This window comes from Garra rufa, chromosome 15 (genome assembly GCF_049309525.1).
Source record: "Garra rufa chromosome 15, GarRuf1.0, whole genome shotgun sequence".
In the NCBI taxonomy this organism is placed as follows: Eukaryota; Metazoa; Chordata; class Actinopteri; order Cypriniformes; family Cyprinidae; genus Garra; species Garra rufa.
Genome location: NC_133375.1, coordinates 7261599 through 7283106, shown reverse-complemented (window position 1 = coordinate 7283106; position 21508 = coordinate 7261599). Strand labels below are relative to the sequence as shown.

The following is a 21508-nucleotide window of genomic DNA, read 5'->3' as shown; positions in this document are numbered from 1 at the left end:
TGAAACTGAAGATAGTGTTGCTATTTTTTCCTAGTTAAAATATCTATGAATTAACTTTTTCAGCATTTAAGCATTTAGCATTCTCAGCCTTCAGGGAGGGCATTAACTGTATACCTAAAATGTGATGTAACACCACAATAATCTCCATAAAATCTGATAATGTATACACATCAGGGTTTTTCCTCACCACCTCTAAACTGAGAAACCTTTGTGACTCTGATCCAACTATAAAACTACTGCTGAGAGCACAGAAGGTTACAGTTTGCTTCACAAGAGTTTTAATTTGTAAATGTATGTAGGTTACAAGGAGATTTTTGTGGTGTAATGCTCTACTTAATAACTGATTGACATATGCATCGTAAGTTTTGATATGGAAATAAGGATTTAAACTAGTGAATAGAGTGGTTTAAGCAAATAGAAATGTGTTTTAAGCAAATTAAGAGTTCTATATGAGTCTCACTTCTCTCAAAAGGATAGCCACTGCACATCCCTGTTTCATGACCAACAGTCCATCCTAAACCATGCTTCTCAATAGAATTTGCGTTTTCCTTTTGTGCTTTACTAATTGTTCCTTTTTCAAAGTTTCTTGGCCACATTCAACATCTGACTTCAGCTTGGAGGGAGATTATTTATTGGGTGGCCTTTTTGCTTTACATGAAATTGACCAAGTGACACCTCTTTTCACTCCGGAGACCACTGAATGTTTCAGGTAAGCATAACCTCTTACCAGTCTAGTGTTATTGCTACGCAGTATTTTACATCAAAGAAGCATTTCATATTTCTAAACTGAATATTCAGTTACATGCTATTAACTTCCTCATTGCTGTTTTTTTAGGCACACTAACTCCACATCTGGCTATCAAATGTTGCAAGTGATGAGGTTTGCTGTTGAGGAGATTAATAATTCCACCACTCTTCTGCCCAATGTTTCCCTGGGCTATGAAATTTTTGACCATTGTTCTAATACAAAGAATTTCCGCTCACTCTTAAGCTTTATCTCAAAGAATGCCTCAATAAAACCCAAAGAACAATTGAACAACTATCAGCCTAAAGTGATTGCCTTAACAGGGCCATATGGAAGCACAAGAACCATTACTATTGCACCACTGATTACAATGGGACTTATACCATTGGTAAATGTGACACTTTTTTCTTTTTTTATTTACTTTTTATTTATTTATTTATTTTTTTTTTTACATTTTTTACACATTGTCTACTCTTTATTCAAAAATACCAAGTTACTATATAATGCTAAATGAGTTGTTTCTAATGTAGTGTTTTCTTCTCTTTCAAAGGTGAATTATGGAGCTTCTAGTTATGCATTAAGCAACAAACTTCAGTATCCTTCTTTTGTAAGAACAGTCCCTAGCAACAAAGATATGATAGAGATGATTATTCACATCATACGGTGGTTTGGATGGAACTGGGTTGCCTTTCTTGGTAGCCAAGACAATTACAGTTCAGATGGACTAAAGCTGTTTAACAAGTATTTAAGTAATACTGGCATTTGTTTGGCCTATCAAGAGGGTCTGAGCCTAGACGCAAACTACAGTCAAACGCTTAAAAAGATTGATATGCTCAACATCAATGTCATTGTTGTTTTCGCTGTGCCACAATATGCAGTCAACATAATCAAAACGGCCATAGTGGAGAATATTCGAGACAAAGTATGGATTGCAAGTGAAACCTGGGCTATGAATCAGCAGCTTCCAAGAGAGCCAGGAATTGAAAAAATCGGCACAGTCATTGGCATTACAGAAAGATTGTTGTCATTACCTGGATTTGATAACTTCATCTATAAAGAAAGGAGAACAATCAATGCTTATAGCGCTGAGAGTAACGTTCAGAGTAAGACATGCAATCAAGTTTGTGAATACTGCCCACTGTTGACAGCAGAGGAGATTATAAACGAGAATCCCTCGTTCTCCTTCTCCATCTATGCTGCCATATATACCATAGCTCATGCACTGCACAATGTTTTGCAGTGTGACGTGAATGAATGCCCAAAAAACACAAAGGCCAAGCCATACATGGTAAGTGAATTAATTTTAATTAATGAAAATATGTTGCAATGTTTTAATGAATGAATATAATTAACAACTTTTATGTATTATTTATATATTATAATATATAGGTTGTATTATTATTTATACTGTTGTGTAAGTACTATACAATAAATAAAAAATAAAATTTGTTTTATTCATGTTATAGCAATATTACTATTAATAATTATTTGTCTTTTGTATTTAACAACACTTCACAACAGCTCATGAGAGAAATGAAAAAGTTGGATTTTCCACTCAATGGCCGCCAGGTGAAATACGATGAAAACTATGATCCAACCATCAGTTATGCAGTTGTGCACTGGCACACTGATGTGAATCCTCCACTGTTTGAGATGGTGGGCACATATGATACATATCCTGAAGCTGCTTTTACCATTGACAACTCTCTCTTGCCCTGGCTTAACAATGATTCTGTAAGTCTTGTTTATTTTTGGTGAGCTTTTATCTGAACATTTGTAGATTGCAGTTTCTCTCGCCTGTTTGACATATTTCTAAAAATGATAATACTCTCGAAACAATTAACACAGCCATCTAGCAAACTGGTTCATACTAATTTTAACACAAAGTGCACATACTGATGAACTTTCTCAGCTGACTACATATTCTTACATAAGTACAATATTGAAAAAGCCCTAAAGCTGACACAAAGGGGAAGTCTTTTTTTCATGTGTTTGTCTTGAGCTATGGACCTAAAGAAAGGATGCTGTGAATTCACTTGAATTCATGCCTGGCACACATATGCCTCAATATCTCTGCAGGCCTCTTCTGTTGTTTCGAGAAGAGTAACTTTTTCGTAAAGGTTGTGGGTGAAAACCCTCTATCTCCAGGAGGAGAAATCTCACAAATGGATTCAGAAATGGAGAAAAAGATGGAAGCAGCAGCAGCACAAAATGTAGGTGATTTTCTAACCAACTTGCATGGTGGAACTGGTCACTGGCCCAAACCCAGGAAAACCTTGCTATTTATTTTTATTGCAGTTTACGATCAAAAGAGCACAGAACAGGCAGACAGAGTGTTATCATGCATAAGATATTAATTTGATGCTAGTGAAATAATGAAGATGGCTTTATTTTTACTTGTCTGTTAACTAGAGTTGGGTATCGTTTGTTTGTTTTTTCGATACCTGTGCCAAATCGATACTTTTGAAATGGTACCGGTGCCAAAATGGTGCCTGAACCGATAATTTAAAAAAAAAGCCACAAAATGATGGAAGACACAAGAACATCTTTTTATTGGACAAAAAAGTTCTTTAAAATGAAAAATGTATTAAAAGTTTAAAGTATGAATTAATATTTAAGTAAATACAAAACACAACAACAATAAAACCTAAGCCACCTAACCCAACTACAATAATTTAACAGCTTCAAATTTCAGCAATTCTTTTGGTATGACTAGGGCAGGGGGCAGTTGTGGCTAGAAGGGATACAGCGCCGACCGGAAACTAACAATGAAATTATAAAATGTGTTTTTTTAATGTCTACACCTACCCCAACCCTAAACTTAGCCCTTACTATAATACATAAATAACAGTATTGTTGTTGTACAGTGTGATAAAAATAACGTTAGATTGATGTTCGCATGCCCAGTGGTCAGATCTGTCTCCCTTCTAGTTTAAACCAGGGGGCAGAAGGGGTATGATTTTTCTCTTCCTACAGGTGGGAGGTTGACCAAATTGTTAGTGTAATCTGTAACGTGTCACGTCATGAAATGTTTTTAATACGAAAACTGTCTAATGTGATCACAATTTTATAAAAAACATAGTAAGTTAGGCCTATTAATTGTAATGATTTCATTTCAAACAATGGATAAATTATATAGAAAAAGTGAGCAAAGTATAAACAGAGCTTTTTGAAACTATTTGAAACTATTTACAAATTAGTAAACCATTGCGTCGCAAAATGATTCACTGTTTCGAAGGGCTCCAATCGGATCGCGAATCATTTGATTCAAAACGAAACTTAAAAGCAAGTACGGTGAATCATTTGATTCAGAACAGGACTTTAAAGCCGATCGCGAAAATTTTGATTTAGATGATTTACATCAGGACGTAGGAGAGCTTCACGGGATGCTTTAAATAAAATAAAAATAATTCAGCAGAGGCAGGGATGCATAGACTAGAGCAAATCGCGCCCTGCTGATAGTGCCAGCTGATGTCCGCAAACTGTCAAACACGGTACATCCCTCTGCTTTCAAGTTTATTCCATGTGCCCTCAATAATGAAATATAGCCACACTTTAGAACATTTAGTTTTTGGCATTTTAAAGGAACCGTATGTAGGATTGTGGCCAAAACTGGTACTGCAATCACTTTCAAAATACTGTAGAATGGTGTATCCCCTCCGACTCGAGGTTGCCAGCTAAGCTGTAGGAGTAGGCTGCTACAAGGAGCTTCCAATGGCAAGTGACGAGTCCTACACAGTAATTTGTTTTTCTTCTGTTAATTATATTTATGCTTCACAAGAGATGTTTTGCGAAGTAATTATGCATCACAAAAATTTACAGATGGCGATTAGCCAAATATTTCGTAAAGATGTACTGTAATACCACATTTCATTCGGAACATACCCTGTTTTCATACCCTGCTAGTGGTGCGATATAAAGATTTTTATCAACGCATTTAGCATGGGCGACTGTGGAAAATCCACTGTGTACGGAAGCAAAGTTAGCCAAACATAGATGAATCTTACCAGTCCAAGAGAAAATTAGCAACGTTGGCGTCTGTCTTCAAATTCTTCTCCGTTTTCAGCTGTCTCCATCTTTCAAAGGCATCTCCTATACAAATCCTTGTTTTATTTCGGACTTTGTCACGACGTATTTCGGATTCATAACGAGGTCTTTAGGTTTCGTAACGTTATACATGTTTTATCCTACACGTTCGTATAGCTGCAGCTGTAACAGAGCTGGCAACCCGGATCACAAAACTCTACTGACTTCGTGATTGGTAGATAGCTGGAGGGTGGAGCCTCAGGCCAAAACACAAAATGACAACAATAACATCAGTTGAGGGCTGCAGCTTTCACTTTTAAATGACAATATCCTGGCCGGACCACTGTTGTCAGTGATATAAGTATTTGAAATGAACATGATTTCTTAATGTCTAGTGACATGTCAGGGCCATTTTATGATTAACTGACATAAATGTCTTACATACGGTTCCTTTAAGTGTTTAATGTAGCTAGCTAAGCTAATGGCAGACCACCTGCTGCAGTCCGAGCAAGAGTAACGATAGTTGCTGCATTCATGCGCTTCTCGGATACTTTTATTTCCCGATGATTTGTGCTTTTAATTCGAAATGTGAAAATGGTCAGTAACTACAAAGATGTCTTGGATTTGTATCATTCCGACGTTCACGTGAGTTTTCTCATTCAGGAAATATTTTTTTACATCATTCTGACACCCCATGAATGCAGTAGGCTATTTAAATTTAACTAGCGATCATGCATGTTGACAAATTAATGCTTCTTACATCCGTGTCATAGCACCAGAAGACAAATATTTCAATAGACAGTTCAGGCACTTAAGTGGCATTCTGTTTCGATCCGGTACACACCGGTCATATGGGTACCGGTGCCAATACGTTTCGGTACCCAACCCTACTGTTAACTGATTTGAGTGTTGAGTTTAAGAAAGTTATGTAATTTGTATTTTGTCATTTTCAGTCCATTCATGGAAATTACATAGTGTTCTGGCTGTGTTAATTGTTTGAGAACACTGATCCTAGTTTAAAAAAAAATAACTTTAATAACATGTTTTCCCATTTCTTAAAGGTTCCCTTTTCAAACTGCTCGGTTGAATGTAAACCGGGATATTCAAGGCAACCTGAAGGTTTTCATAGTTGCTGTTTTACATGTAAAAAATGCCCACGTAACAGCTATGTGGATTATTCTGGTAAGTACCTTAAATGGTGCTCAATGACACCTTGGTATTTAAGCTTCTTCAGTCCATTCCATTACCAATATTTTACTGGAATTTGGGTACATTTAGTAAAATGTAAAAAAAAAAAAAAAGTATATATTTTCCCACATGTAGTTACTATTATTATGGCTTCTGGCAAAACTGTATTAATTAACATACATATTTAGGGGCCAAGCACCTATTGTCTCCATTAGCGTTCTTTTTCTTTCGCTTTGAAAGTCTATGGCAGCCCATAGAACAGCTTGCGGGAAAGTTGTGTAATTTGGCACACTAATACAGGACAGTCTCAACACTAACCATAGCAAGTTTGGAGTCTCACTCTCACAGTTTTACTTTCTTTATGGTGATAACGTCTTGGTTACGTATGTAACCCTCGTTCCCTGAAGGAGGGAACGGAGACGTCACGTCGGAGACCGACGAATTGGGATATCGCTTAGAGATACCAATCCTCTTCGTGTGTAAACTAAACGAGCCAATGCACATTGGCATGCATGATTGCATCCAGCTGTCGCTGATCACAGTGTGAGCATAAATACACAGCAGGTGCAATGCATAGACAGGATTTCGCTGAGGAGCCGAGCTTGGGTCCGGCCGCACAGCGGTGGTACAGCAGCTGAGGCGACGGGACGTGACGTCTCCGTTCCCTCCTTCAGGGAACGAGGGTTACATACGTAACCAAGACGTTCCCTCTCAGTCGGTCTCTTCGACGTCACGTCGGAGACCGACGAATTGGGATCCCTAGCAAAGCGCCGCAGCTGCTGCCCCCCTCCAGTGTCCTGAGCAAGCCACCTGGCCTCCAATTTTTGCTAAGGCCAAGGGCGGATCAGAAAAGACCAGTCACTGTATAACATAGCACTACCTACTTAGTGAAGCTGGAGCACTGGGAACGTGCGGAGCTCCCACCCATCCCGCAGGAGGTTCGGAGCAATACGCATATGGCTCAATTAGGACATATGGAAGAATGGAGGTGATTGAACCCTCGTGAAGATGGTAGAAGGTTACCGGGGAAACACGGTCTCTGTGGGTACCGTGGAAGACATATGGGATTCACTTAAGTCTCTCATGTATCCTAAGCCTTCTATCGGTTCTAAAGATTCATCGAGAGAGGCCTGGCGCCTAGACGCTCCGCTACGTCTGGAGCCGAGGAAGGAGGACTCGACAGGGTCTTCATGGACACTCTGGAGAAGATAGCAAGCCGACCTGAGCCAGTGCCTCTCAGTGCTTCTACCCGTTTGAGGTGAGAACACAGGAGGAGACTGGCTCTACACGAAGGCTATAAAACCTAGCGAACGTGTTAGGGGTCGCCCAACCCGCAGCTCTACAAATTTCAGATAGCGAGGCGCCACGAGCCAGCGCCCAGGAGGATGCAATACTCCTAGTAGAGTGAGCTCGCAACCTGAGCGGGCAGGGCACGCCCTGAGCTTGATAAGCCAAGGCGATGGCATCCACTATCCAGTGTGCCATCCTCTGCTTGGAGACGGCCTTCCCCTTCTGCCGTCCTCCGTGACAAATAAAGAGCTGATCTGAGGTCCTGAAGCTTTGCGTCCGGTCGACGTAGCATCTTAATGCTCGGACGGGACAAAGCAAAGCTAGGGCTGGGTCTGCCTCCTCCGGGGGCAGCGCTTGCAGGCTCACCACTTGGTCCCTGAAGGGAGTAGTGGGAACCTTGGGCACGTAGCCAGGCCGGGGCCTCAGGGTTACCTGGGAATCTGCCGGCCCGAACTGAAGGCACGAATCGTCGACCGAAAACGCCTGCAGGTCCCCTACCCTCTTGATGGAGGCCAATGCCAGCAGGAGCAGAGTCTTCATAGAGAGATACTTCAGCTCGACTGACTGTAAAGGCTCAAAGGGGACCCGCTGTAGTGCTGTGAGCACCAGAGACAGGTCCCAAGAGGGTACGGAGGGGGGCCTAGGAGGATTTAACCTCCTGGCTCCCCTGAGAAACCTGACGACCAGGTCGTGCCTACCTACTGACCTTCCTTCAACGGGGTCATGGTTTGCAGAAATAGCGGCTACATAGACCTTAAGGGTGGAGGGAGACAGCCTACGCTCCAACCCTTGCTGCAAAAAGGTAAGCACGACTCCGACCGAGCATCTTCGGGGATCCTCATTTCTTGAGAAAGCCCATTCGACGAACAGGTTCCACTTCAAGGCGTAAGCATGTCTCGTGGATGCAGCTCTCGCCGAAGTGATGGTGTCTACCACTCCTTGGGGTAGATCACTCAGAACCTCCGCGTCCCGTCCAGGGACCAGACATGTAGTTTCCAGAGGTCTGGACGCGGGTGCCACAGGGTGCCCCGTCTCTGAGTCAGTAAATCCTTCCTCAGAGGAATCCGCCAGGGAGGGGCTGTCGCGAGGAGCATCAGTTCTGGGAACCAGGTCCGAGTAGGCCAGTAAGGCGCCACTAACAGGACCTGCTCCTCGTCCTCCCTGACCTTGCACAGTGTCTGTGCGAGAAGGCTCACTGGGGGAAACGCATACTTGCGAAGGCCCCGTGGCCAGCTGCATGCCAGGGAGTCCGTGCCGAGTGTACCCTCGGTCAGGGAGTAAAAGAGCTGGCAGTGGGACGTCTCTGGAGAAGCAAACAGGTCTACCTGAGCTTTCCCGAAACGTCTCCAGATCAGCTGGACCGACTGGGGATGGAGTCTCCACTCTCCGGGAAGCGCAGCTCGTGAGAGCTCGTCGGCTGCACGGTTGAGCAAACCCGGAATGTGAATGGCACGAAGCGACCTCAGATGCTTCTGACTCCAGAGGAGGAGAGAACGGGCGAGCTGCGACATGCGACGGGAGCGTAGACCACCTTGTCGGTTGATGTACGCAACGGTCGCAGTGTTGTCCGTACGGACCAGCACGTGTCTGCCTCGAAGGCGCCCTTTGAGACGGTTCAAGGCAAGGCGTACTGCCAGCAGCTCTAGGCAGTTGATGTGCCAGTGTAGCTGGGGGCTCGTCCAAACCCCCGACACTGCCTGCCCGTTGTACGTGGCTCCCCAACCGGTGGTGGAGGCATCCGTGTGTACCACAGCGTGCCTGGAGACCTGTTCTAAGGGAACTCCTGCCCGAAGAAAAGCTAGGTCTGACCACGGGGTGAAGGTTAGGCGACAGGCCGAGGTTACTTTGACCCGGAGAGTGCCGCGCTGCCACGCTCTCCTCGGGACTCGGCCATGAAGCCAGTGCTGAAGTGGCCTCATATGGAGCAGGCCAAGCGGTAAAACTGCCGTAGCTGCTGCCATATGCCCCAGGAGCCTCTGAAACTGTTTCAGTGGGACCACTTCTCTGCTCTTGAACGTATTCAAGCAGTTCAGCACCGACTGAGCCCGCTCTTGCGTGAGGCGAGCTGTTTGGCTGACCGAGTCCAGTTCCACACCAAGAAAAGAGATCCTCTGCACGGGGGAGAGTTTGCTCTTTTCCCAGTTGACCCGAAGGCCCAAGCGGGCGAGGTGTGCCAACACCAGGTCCCTGTGTTCGCATAACTGCTCTCGAGAGTGTGCTAGTATCAGCCAGTCGTCGAGGTAGTTGAGGATACGAACGCCCTGTTCCTTGAGGGGAACAAGGGCCGCCTCCGCGACTTTCGTGAAGACACGGGGGGAGAGGGACAGCCCGAAGGGCAGGACCTTGTACTGATATGCTCTGCCTTCGAACGCGAACCGCAGAAATGGTCTGTGGCGCGGAAGGATCGAAACATGAAAGTACGCGTCCTTCAGGTCGATCGCTGCGAACCAATCCTGGGGACGAACACATCTGAGGATGTGTTTTTGTGTGAGCATTCTGAAAGGTAGCTTGTGAAGAGCTCGATTCAAGATGCGCAGGTCCAGGATCGGTCGTAAACCGCCGCTTTTCTTGGGTACTATGAAGTAGGGGCTGTAAAACCCTGTCTTCATATCGGCTAGAGGGACCGGCTCTATTGCTTTCTTCGCCAGCAAGGTAGCAATCTCCGCCCGTAGGACAGGGGCATCTGCTACTTTCACTGTAGTGAAGTGGATGCCCCTGAACCGAGGCGGACGCCGGGCGAACTGAATCGCGTAGCCGAGCCTGATGGTCCGGAGGAGCCAGCAGGACGGACTGGGAAGCCCTCTCCAGGCCCCCAGCCAACGTACAAGAGGGACCAGCGGGACCACTGACGTACCCGCGGGGGGGCAGCGAGGTGGAACGCAGGGACCCCGCTCGGGCGTCTCTATGCCGGTCCGAAGCGGGGTCAGAGTGTCTGTGTGTGGTGTGTGCAAGACATTTACCTGCGTTCTGGCAGCTGGTGCGTGAGTAGTCCGTCTTACCGCACTCTCCAACCGCCCAGCGCCATTTGCTGGCGGGAGGGGAGAGGGGGTGAAGCCCGGGGCTAACCCGTGCAACACCCGCTGTCCCCTCTGGGGACCCAGAGATAGTAGAAACTGCTCTTTTATTGAAAATTTGGGTGTCACCGACCGTGAGGCCGATGACGGGTTTCTTAAAAGAAACTTTTTTAAAGGAAACAAAAGATTCTCCGCCCGGCCCTCCTCCGGGGGAGGGAGTGGTGCGATCACCATCTCCCGAAGAGCAGCTTCCTCCATCTCTGGGTCGCCCGTCTCAGGGACGCTTGTTCTTGCGTTTCCCACTGGTCTTGGTGGGAGCCTGGACGGGCGGGGCGGCCGCCCTGGGACCGGCTCCACGGCGCCGCCGTGAAGGCTGCTGCGCAGGCTGCTGTGGAGCGGGGGCGGAGGCAGGGGGCCGCCCTCGGCGACGAGCAGACCGAGGTGCCGCCGGCGGCTGGGTGGAGGCAGCAGCGGGAGCACGCCGGGGCAGGATATGACTGATGGCCTCAGTCTGCTTCTGGGCGGCCGAAAACTGCTGGGCGAAGTTTTCGACCGCGTCGCCGAAGAGGCCGGTCTGGGACACGGGGGCATTCAGGAACCTGACCTTGTCTGCTTCCCTCATGTCGGCCAGACACAGCCAGAGATGGCGTTCCTGGACCACCATCGTGGACATCGCACGACCCAGAGACCGCGCCGTAACCTTCGTCGCTCGTAGCGCGAGGTCCGTAGCGATACGGAGTTCACGTAGAACTTCCGGGTCGTGACCACCCTCGTACAGGTCCTTCAGTGCCTGGGCCTGATGGACCTGTAACAACGCCATAGCGTGTAGGGCGGAGCCAGCAGCGCCACAAGCCGTGTAGGCACTGCCGATCAGAGCCGACGAGTGCCTACAGGCCCGGGAGGGGAGCAACGGGTTGCCCCGCCAAGTGGAAGCGGCGCCGGGACACAATTGCATCGCCACCGCACGCTCCACCGGCGGGACAGCCGCGTACCCCCGCGCTGGTCCGCCATCAAGGGTGGTGAGGGAGGACGTGCCACTGGAGCGGTTTCTGGCAGTAAAAGGTGCCGTCCACGTCCCAGTAAGCTCATCATGCACCTCCGGGAAGAAGGGCACTGGGGTGGGACGCTGAGAACCAGCGCGGGCCACCCCAAGATACCAGTCATCCAGCCGAGAGGGGTCGGGACGTGATGGAGGGTTCCATTCAAGCCCTACCCTCTCGGCGGCCCGGGAAAGCATAGCCATCATCTCGGGGTCGGTATCCGGCACCGCTGACCGCCCAGTGGACGGCAGCGATCCGGAATCGTCCTCCCCCGAGAAGTCTGGCTCACCCCCCGATGCAGCGATTGACATCCGGTCGTCAGGGGGAGCCCCAAAAGTAATGAGCGGTACCTCACGAGGAGGACCCGAACACTCTTCTGGGAGCTCCAGATGGAACGGGCTGTCGGTGGAAGGAGGAACCCCCAGCGGATCACCCGCCGGGAAATTCCCCACCGTCACCGTCAGACCAGTCAGCCCTCTGCCGGTAGATCTGGGCAGAGGAACTGGCACCCCGCCCCTTTGCAGGAAGCGGAGTCTGGTCCGCAGCTCCGTGATGGACATGCCGCCGCAATGACAGCATGACTCATCCACAAACGCCGCCTGAGCGTGCTCAATACCCAGACACGTCAGACAGCGATCGTGACCATCACCTGGCGCCAGGTAACGACCGCATCCAGAAACGCACGGGTGAAACGGCATTGTGTTTCAAATGCCTCGTCTTTAAAAAGACGTTCACCCGTGATACTCTTTTAGAAACTGCTCTAATGCTGAAGCACACAGGGGAGATGGCCGCAGCGACACAGAAGGCAGGTAGTGCAATCCTTGACTGCGCGCTTTTTCCACCCACAGGAGACCACCACCGCTGACGCGCCGTACCGCCAACACCGCAGTAAGAGTTCTAGTAGAATGGCTCGTTGCGTCTCTCTCAAAGAAGATCGGCTCCGATGCGAAATGCTGTCTATGCATTGCACCTGCTGTGTATTTATGCTCACGCTGTGATCAGCGACAGCTGGATGCAATCATGCATGCCAATGTGCATTGGCTCGTTTAGTTTACACACGAAGAGGATTGGTATCTCTAAGCGATATCCCAATTCGTCGGTCTCCGACGTGACGTCGAAGAGACCGACTGAGAGGGAACTTTTGAACCGTAAGACACAAAATCAAAATCCTTATTTTCTATGAATCCTTGCCTCATGTGGAATAAATACCAAAATTAAAAAATTGTAAGGTTTAGTTTTTTTCCCTATTTTTAATTGTTTGAAAAACCTACTTTTTCGAACTCGTCTAGACAGTTTGTCTGATTTTACCAAAATCGGTGAATAGATGAATAGATTGATGTATCATTACGAAACTCAGTACGTGCAGCAGCACCTTGTGGTCAAAAGTTATAAAGTAATTTAGAAAAATGTTAAAGTGCCCCTATTATGCCATGTTTAAGGTAGTTAATATTGTTGTAATAGTCTCTTAAAACAGGTTTACATGTATGCAAGTTCAAAAAACACTTTAGTTTTCTCAAAAATTAGATTTAATTTTACCCCGTTTCTAAATGATTCGTAAACGACTCGTGTGAAGCAGTTCGAAGAATCAGTCTCTCTAAACCCCTCCTTTCAGTGAGCCCTCACCGCTGTGATTGGTCAGATGGTGCAGTCCTTTTGGATTGGTCTACCGCTTCAGCGCAAAAACGAAACGCCCATTGGCATAACTGAATGACAGCTGTGGAGACCTGTTAATGCATAGAAAAGATAGCCTCGATTTTACCCTATCAATTCGAGCCGGAGTCTGACGATGAAACGGTGGAAGTGGCACATCGACAAGAAACTGTTTTGCAAGCACGACTGGAGCAGGACGTTTCTCAGTGGGTGTCATATTATAACTGTGGAAAGTGCTTGCAATTTGCTTTTGTAAGCGAACCGGGCACACCTCTACGTTGTGAACTTCAACACTGTAACGTACAACCCATAACACTGCGTTAAGCCATCGTTTATCATTATCATTACTAATAAGGCAGACAGACAGTCAAGCTGCATCAATCACAATTTTTAGACTACATTGCACTCACAGCTGAACAACAGAGCTACAGAAACGCAAGTTAGCCGGTTACCAAGACATGTGCGGGGTTGTTACACACCATAACGTACACAAAGACGTATTTTGAACGATCGCTAGAAAATACAATCATCAATTATTAATCATACTTACAGGTAGAAGTTCAGAGGAGCAAGCCGGTCCAAATAAACTGGGCACTGATCCATTTTTTAAAACCAAGCGTTTGGTGAATCTCGCGTTGTAACGTTACTCCCCAAGATTGGAAAAACAGTCATCAGTAAAATGACGCGAACACAACACAAGATTGGCATTGGACTGCTGAGGTGTTGAAAAAATTAATGTTAACCACTCATTCTTGGTAGTTTCATCTTTCAGAAGGGCATATAAAACAAATTCACTCTCACAGCGCAGGGCGTCTTCTTGACATGATGTAACGTTAATCCACGTGAAAATGGTAGGCCTACTGTTTGTGGGCGGGCAAGTTGTTCGCGAAATTGAACGTGGGCAGACATTACGCAAATGTGTAGTTCGTGACGTGTGGCCGTTACAGAAAAAAGATTCGAATTGCTGACGACTCGTTTAGGCGAATGTGAGCCGACTCTTTTTTTTGTTAGACAAAAACTTCATTTGTAGTGCACTGTCGGCGTCACAACTTTGCAGATAGTTTATGTTCACATACAGCTACATGACACACTACATGAAATATCATATTTGAAAAGGCATAATAGGGGCACTTTAATAACTTCTGTTTAGATTAGCCTATTGTAATGAAACTGGTCTTGATATATTCCTTGGATAATGCCAAGAGCATTGACACCAATTATGTCATAATTGGAATAACTTCCTGTCCGTCATTTTGATTTATGTTAAAAACCTACTAACAGACCATGCTTCAGACCATGCTGACAAAAAAACATCGAAAAATCACATTACTCTGACCATGCCACATCAATTTGGTAACAGTGCCACCTATTGGTAAAGAGTAGTAAACCATTCATTAAATTTTAATTATAAAATTTCCAAAAATGCTAAAATGATTGATTGCATTAGCCTAATATAATAAAACTGGTTTCAAAATATTCCTTAGGTCATGCTGACAACATAGATACCAATTATACCATAGTTGGCCAAACTTCCTGTCCGCCGTTTTGATTAATGTTGAAAACCTACTTTTCAAACTCCACCATGACTATTCGTCTGATTTTCAAAAAAAAAACAAAACAAAAAAAAAACGAGTCATATCATCTTCAGACTGTGCTGACAAAAAGTTTTGGATTTTGTGTTGATAGATGAAACTGTTTTCATATAGCTCCGCTACAAATTTTAGGCTTGATGCCAAAATGACTCTAAGGCTTTATCTCTGCAAAGCTTTGACATAAAGACACCAAACTTTGTGTGTGCCTTTGTCACCTCACACTAAACACACCACATTGATTTGATAGGCCATTATATCATATTACTAGGCATTCTACATTTATTTTTCTGTCATTTTGACTAAAATCATCTTAAAATGGCTTCCTTTTAGTAATTGTTGCAGATGTTCTGGTGTTCCATGCCATCCTTAGCTTCTTATTTCCCTTTGGTGTGCTTGGCCCCGTAATTGCTGCTTGCAGCTATATTATTTGAATTGTTTTTTCTTTGTTTGTTTTTTCAGGGGACCCCTATACCTGTTTTCCATGTTTAGAGAGTGAATGGTCTGATGAGGGGAGCACGACATGTAAGACACGTACTGTTGTCTATCTTGAATTTGCAGAAATCTCCTCCGTCCTTGTCATGCTTTCTGCCACATGCCTAATTGTTCTCCTTATTGCCATACTTTGCCTTTTTGCCTACAACTTCAACACACCAGTGGTAAAGTCTGCTGGGGGCAGCATGTGTCTCCTTATGTTAATGTGTTTGATTATGTCAAGCATAAGTGTATACTTTTTCTTTGGAAAACCCACATCTGCATTTTGCCTCTTGAGAAATGCTATATTTGCATTTTTCTTTACTATCTGTATTTCCTGTTTGACTGTCCGTTCCTTTCAAATTATTTGTGTTTTTAAAATGGCTGCTCAGTTTCCCAGTTTGCACAGCCTTTGGATAAAACACAATGGACAGTGGCTCTTCATTGCATTTTCTTCTTTCATTCATTTAATTTCTTGTGTGATATGGATGACCGTCTCTCCCGACAAACCCATTGCTGACTCATGGACTTTCAAAGACCTAATTTTGCTCATGTGTGAAATGGGGAATGCTATAACCTTTACCGTAGTCGTGTTTATAAGTTGGTTTCTTGGTCTCCTGTGTCTCATATTTTCATACATGGGAAGAGACCTGCCGAAAAATTACAATGAGGCCAAATCAATAACCTTTAGCTTAATTTTATACTATCTGAGCTGGATTGTATATTTCACAGCATATCTCTCTATCAAAAGCAAGTACATCATGCTTCTGAATGCAATGGCCCAGATATCTAGTATATATGGAATTCTCTTCAGTTATTTCATACCAAAATCTTATGTCATAATATTCCAACCACAAAAGAACACTGCCGCATACTTTCAAACATCTATTCAGAATTACACCCAAACTATAAGTAGGACTTAGACCACAACAAAATGCATTTAAAGTCAATCCATCCAAGGGAATTGCACAATTGTATTTATTTGACATATATACATTTTAGAAAGCATTCCCTCTCTACCTTGTAAACGTTAGCATATATAGAAACTTCCATGTATGTGGTTAAATTGGTTGCTCAAAGTCAAATTGTTGATAAGGGTTATAGGCCATCTTAACTTTTAAACTGTTAGTGGCTTAGATTCTTCACTATTATGTTGCCACAGTCTTAAAGAAACATAGGTAACGTATTTACACCTAAAATGTTTCTGTTTTACATGCAATAAAGAACATTTTCAACACTTCCATGATGGAGTGTCCAGGTAATTAATAGATAGAATAAATAAATTTAGATTATCAGTTTTGTATGTTTGATGTCATACTGATTGTCTATTCAAACCTACATTTGTAGCTGTACAATATATACTTTTTCATTACAAATTGCAATATAAACATAACATTTTTTAACATTTTACATTTTTCCTTTAATGGACAAAAAAAATACAAAAATATGCATAGATATATCTCAAATATTGAAAAAATAGGGTAAAGTAGCAACAGTGGCTTTGTACATTAGATATAACAGAACAAAGAAAAATTTTGACCTCACTGCAGTTATTTGCTCAATTTTACTGTATAATACAACACTGTATCATTTTATGATAATACATTGTTTAAATAAATATTACCAACAAAACTATGTCCATGTTCTTTATTGAATTATTATACCACGGGGCTCTTATTTGATTCTGATTGGTTGTCGAACATTCTAAGTTGTGCAATTATTTTCCAGGAAATTGAAGCTGTTTGTCAGCAGCATCAAAGTTCCGTAACACTTAGCCAAATATTTCAAAGGTAATTTGAAACAGCCAGTGAACCAAAATTTACAAAGACAATGTCCAAGCAAACAAACATGACTACCAATAGTATAAAAATTACAATTTCTATATTTTGCAATTAAAATACCTTTTGAAGTTTCCCCCATTTGTTTACACACTAATTGGAACATAGACATCATAGTTACATTCTCTTTAGTCCCTTTTGAAAGCAATGCCAACAACAATGCCAAGTTCTTTACACCAGTTAGTAGCACTTACCCCTCTTAGACATCAACAGTAGAGTAGTTGCTGAATTGTTTGCTTAGAAAGATTTTTAAAACTAATTTGTGAATGTCTTGTTCTGAATATTGATCTGATGTATCTTAATTACAATATAGGTACTAACCCCGAACCTCCCACTAAATGTAACCTTAAACCATGCAGTTACCTTATATTTCAGCATTTCTTTGGAAAGTACACTGTAAATGCACACAGCCTTGTATATGGTTGGGGTGTAATAAATATTCCTAAGCAATTTGGTTTATTTGACAATTTGGACAACAGGAAGGTTAACATTAACACACAACTTTTTTCTCCCTTAGTGTGAATGATTCTACATTTTATAGAACCAACAGAAGAAAAACAAGTTCTGTCATGTGGCTAAAGTCACAAGGGATAGATCTTCACATGCACATTTCCATAAACACAAAATTGACAAAGTGCAGCAAATCCTGTCCATATCTACAGAACTGTTGCTTAATGCTTAATCACTTAACATTTTCATGGACACAGTTAACAAAGTGCAGCAAACCCTGTCCATATCTGCAGAACTGTTGCCTAATGCCTAATCACTCAAAGAGTTCTATGTGAGAAACAGCTTATCTATTAAGGTATACAGTAATGCACGGGTGAAACTTCATAAATGACACAATCATGTTTGGACTCTTCAGCACAATGTCACAATGGGTTAATCTGGAATTAGTTTGAAAAGAGAATTATGCATAGAAAATATCATAATAAAGACACTGTTCTAACTGTGAACTTTAAGCTATGCAAATCAACCTCACACAAAAGGGTGGCAACCCCGACAACATCACCCGATCACAATTCTGGTATTCTCTCTCACTCTCTCTCTCTGTCTCAATTTTCAAATAGAGTGTGCTTTATTAGCATGACAAAAAGTACATTTGTATTTTAAAAGCAATGGCATCTAGAGTTCTATAATCAGGGCTCAATTTAAGTGGGGATGAGAGGAAATCCCCCTTGTTGAAAAAAAATTACAAAAAGCATCACTGTAAAACTGTACAAAATTTACCAAGCTAATTAAATATTAAAATTCTCATCGTATAATAATTTATGAACTAAACTAAATAATGGTGATTGGCTGATTAGAACTCAATATTGTAACAAGCTGTGCAAGCTTCCGCATGTTTTTGTTCTTTAAAAAGAAGACAACAGAAGGTAAAATATTTCCTTGATTAGATTTTAAAGACATTCCCCTAATAGCATTATTGTGCTGTATGTGTGACTGTGAGGAACAGAAAGGCGATACAGAGAGATTACATCATCGAATTTATCACTGACTTTTAGCACACAGAGATTGTCTGTGTGCATGCGTGCGTACTTGTTAACTACATTGTGAAGACCAAATATAGGACCAAAGGGCTAATAAATAATCTAATATCTTGAAATATGTTTTTTGGCCCATATCATGAATCAGCAATTGGATAAACTGCTACATAGACCTGCTTCCTGTGGGCGATTTCTCTCCAGCTGAACAGAGACAGCCAGCGGGGACATATGGTATATAGTTTATGAGTACACAAATAAGTGCAGTCCCCTAGCGCCCTCTATTGGCCAGCCAGTTATTGTGTAGTGGTAAAAATAGCAGCAAAAATGACCACGGCATTAGTGTAATTGTCAGAATATCAATGTAGGTCAGATTCAAGATATCTTTATTAGTACCTGAAGGTAAATTTGTTGTGCAGACACAACAGAGTTCAGCAGTCCATAACCAACAAAAATCTGTAGAAACGTCATACTATGAAACACTATAAATGATATTACAATCAGAAAAATATAAAACACCATTCCATTGTAGCAGATGGTTTCTAGTGTATTGTATCCTCAGAGATTTAACTGTGATCCCTTGACACACAACGGTCAAGTTGACCAAAATCCACAGAGCAGCAATAATTAAAAGTCCCATTAGTGTAGGATGAAAGTACAGTGACTAAAGGTCCTTGTTCATGACAATCCAGAGCAGTCAAGCACGTAAAAACGTTAATAAACAAACTAAAAACATAACACAAGCCCTAATTTGTGTTAGGTTTTGTATAGCTCTCTTTTAATGATAAATAACTATTTAGTTTATTTATTGAGTTCAGAATAAGGTTTAACGTATTAGAACAGAAAAAGAACATTTTATCTTTCATAAGACAACGCAACTCGGCTGATAACATCCAACTCAGTCACTTGCATTTATCAATCTTATGCACTTTGTCAATTCATTGTAGTTGTTAGTTACTCTTGTCTATCCTTTTGTTAATAAAACACTTATTACATTTGTATCTTCCTTGTGTTGATAATACACAAGTGGTTCTACAAGTTAACAATATCCCACAAATCCTTCAGATTGGCCACATGACAAACTTGTGCTATACTGGGCCTATTTACAGAATTTGTATTTATTTAGCAGTTTTTATTGCCTGTAAGTAAACTGTTATTGTGAAAGCATACAAGCTGGAACCTGTTTATAAAAGGAGGAACAGTCATTTGACACATCTGGTGACATGAGACCAAACACATGATCAGTTGTTTACTAGTTGTTTAAACACTAGTTTAAAATTAGAACTTGAAACATTAGCTCTCTACATTAGACACAACAATAATTTAAAAATTAATTTAAGAATCTTTTACAACCAGCTACAGTGAAACAATGACAATGCAAAAGGTATAAACATACTCATGGGATATTCATCGTAGTGTTTTGTGTTGAGAACATCAGTTTGTTGTATGGAGTACCTCAAGGCTCAGTACTAGGGCCAGTACTTTTTACGCTTTACATGTTACCCTTGGGAGATATCATCAGGAAACATGGTGTTAGCTTTCATTGTTACGCTGATGATACTCAGCTCTATATTTCTTCGCAGCCCAGCAAAACATATCAATTCGATAAACTAACAGAATGCATAGCTGATATTAAAAACTGGATGGCGAATAACTTACTGTTAAATCCTGAAAAAACAGAGGTGTTAATTATTGGACCTAAAACCTCCACAAGTAATGACCTAAAACACAGTCTAATACTAGATGGCTGCTCTGTAAATTCGTCGTCATCAGTTAGGAACCTAGGCGTCCTATTCGATAGCAATCTCTCCTTTGAAAGCCACATTTCTAGCATTTGCAAAACCGCATTTTTCCATCTTAAAAATATATCAAAATTACGACCTATGCTATCAATGTCAAATGCTGAAACATTAATTCATGCGTTCATGACCTCAAGGGTAGATTATTGTAATGCTTTATTGGGTGGTTGTTCTGCACGCTTAATAAACAAACTCCAGCTGGTCCAAAATGCAGCAGCTAGAGTTCTTACTAGAACTAGAAAATATGACCATATTAGCCCGGTTCTGTCAGCATTGCATTGGCTCCCTATAAAACATTGTATAGATTTTAAAATCTTGCTAATTACTTATAAAGCCCTCAATGGTTTAGCTCCTATCGCATTATAGTCCCTCACGTCCGCTGCGTTCTCAAAATTCTGGCAATTTGATAATACCTAGAATATCAAAATCAACTGCCGGTGGCAGATCATTTTCTTATCTAGCGCCTAAACTCTGGAACAATCTACCTAACACTGTTCGGGAGGCAGACACACTCTGTCAGTTTAAATCTAGATTAAAGACACATCTCTTTAACCTGGCTTACACATAAAACATTAACGCATTCCTAACATTCAAATCCGTTAAGGATTGTTAGGCTGCATTAATTAGGTCAACCGGAACCGAAAACACCTCCCATAACATCTGATGCACTCGTTGCATCGTAAAAAGAATGGCATCTACGCTAATATTAGTCTGTTTCATTCTTATTCCGAGGTCACGGTAGCCGCCAGACCCAGCCTGTATCCAGATCAGATGGTCACTCCAGTCCCCCGGATCCAGTCCGCACCCAGCTTAGATCATGGATCACCACCTGGAGATGACTTCAATAGCCATGGATGTCAACCAGATGAGCTCCAGAGACCGATCATCAATGAAGACCTCGCCAACCTAGACGGCCATCGGCGCTACACCACAGGATCCTGATGAGCTCTCTACAATCGGACATTGGTACAAACTGCTGGTTTCGTCTGGCCAGAGGAGAACTGGTCCCCCGACTGAGCCTGGTTTCTCCCAAGGTTTTTTTCTCCATTTCTGTCACCTGTGGAGTTTTGGTTCCTTGCCGCTGTCGCCTCTGGCTTGCTTAGTTGGGGACACTTTCCAGCGATATCGTATACTATTTGAACTGAACTGACGATGATATCACTGAATTCATTGATGAACTGCCTTTAACTGAAAATTGATTATTTACAATAATACGTTACTTACACACTATTGTTCTGTTTAAATACTGTGCAGTTGCTTTGACACAATCTGTTTTGTTAAAAGCGCTATATAAATAAAGGTGACTTGACTTGACTTGACTTGACTTGACTTGTTGGCTGGTAGATAGATCTATTCATACAACACCTGTGT

General features: G+C 42.8%; 1 protein-coding gene across 1 annotated transcript; it reads left to right on the top strand.

Annotated features, from left to right (window-relative positions):
* Nucleotides 1-521: 521 nt before the first annotated feature.
* On the top strand, nucleotides 522-15939 carry LOC141287555 (taste receptor type 1 member 1-like). Its single transcript, XM_073819717.1, has 6 exons — nucleotides 522-709; nucleotides 836-1133; nucleotides 1296-2033; nucleotides 2267-2479; nucleotides 5833-5953; nucleotides 15005-15939. Exons 1-6 carry the CDS (start codon nucleotides 522-524, stop codon nucleotides 15937-15939), a joined length of 2493 nt encoding a protein of 830 aa, XP_073675818.1.
* The last annotated feature ends 5569 nt before the right edge of the window (nucleotides 15940-21508 follow it).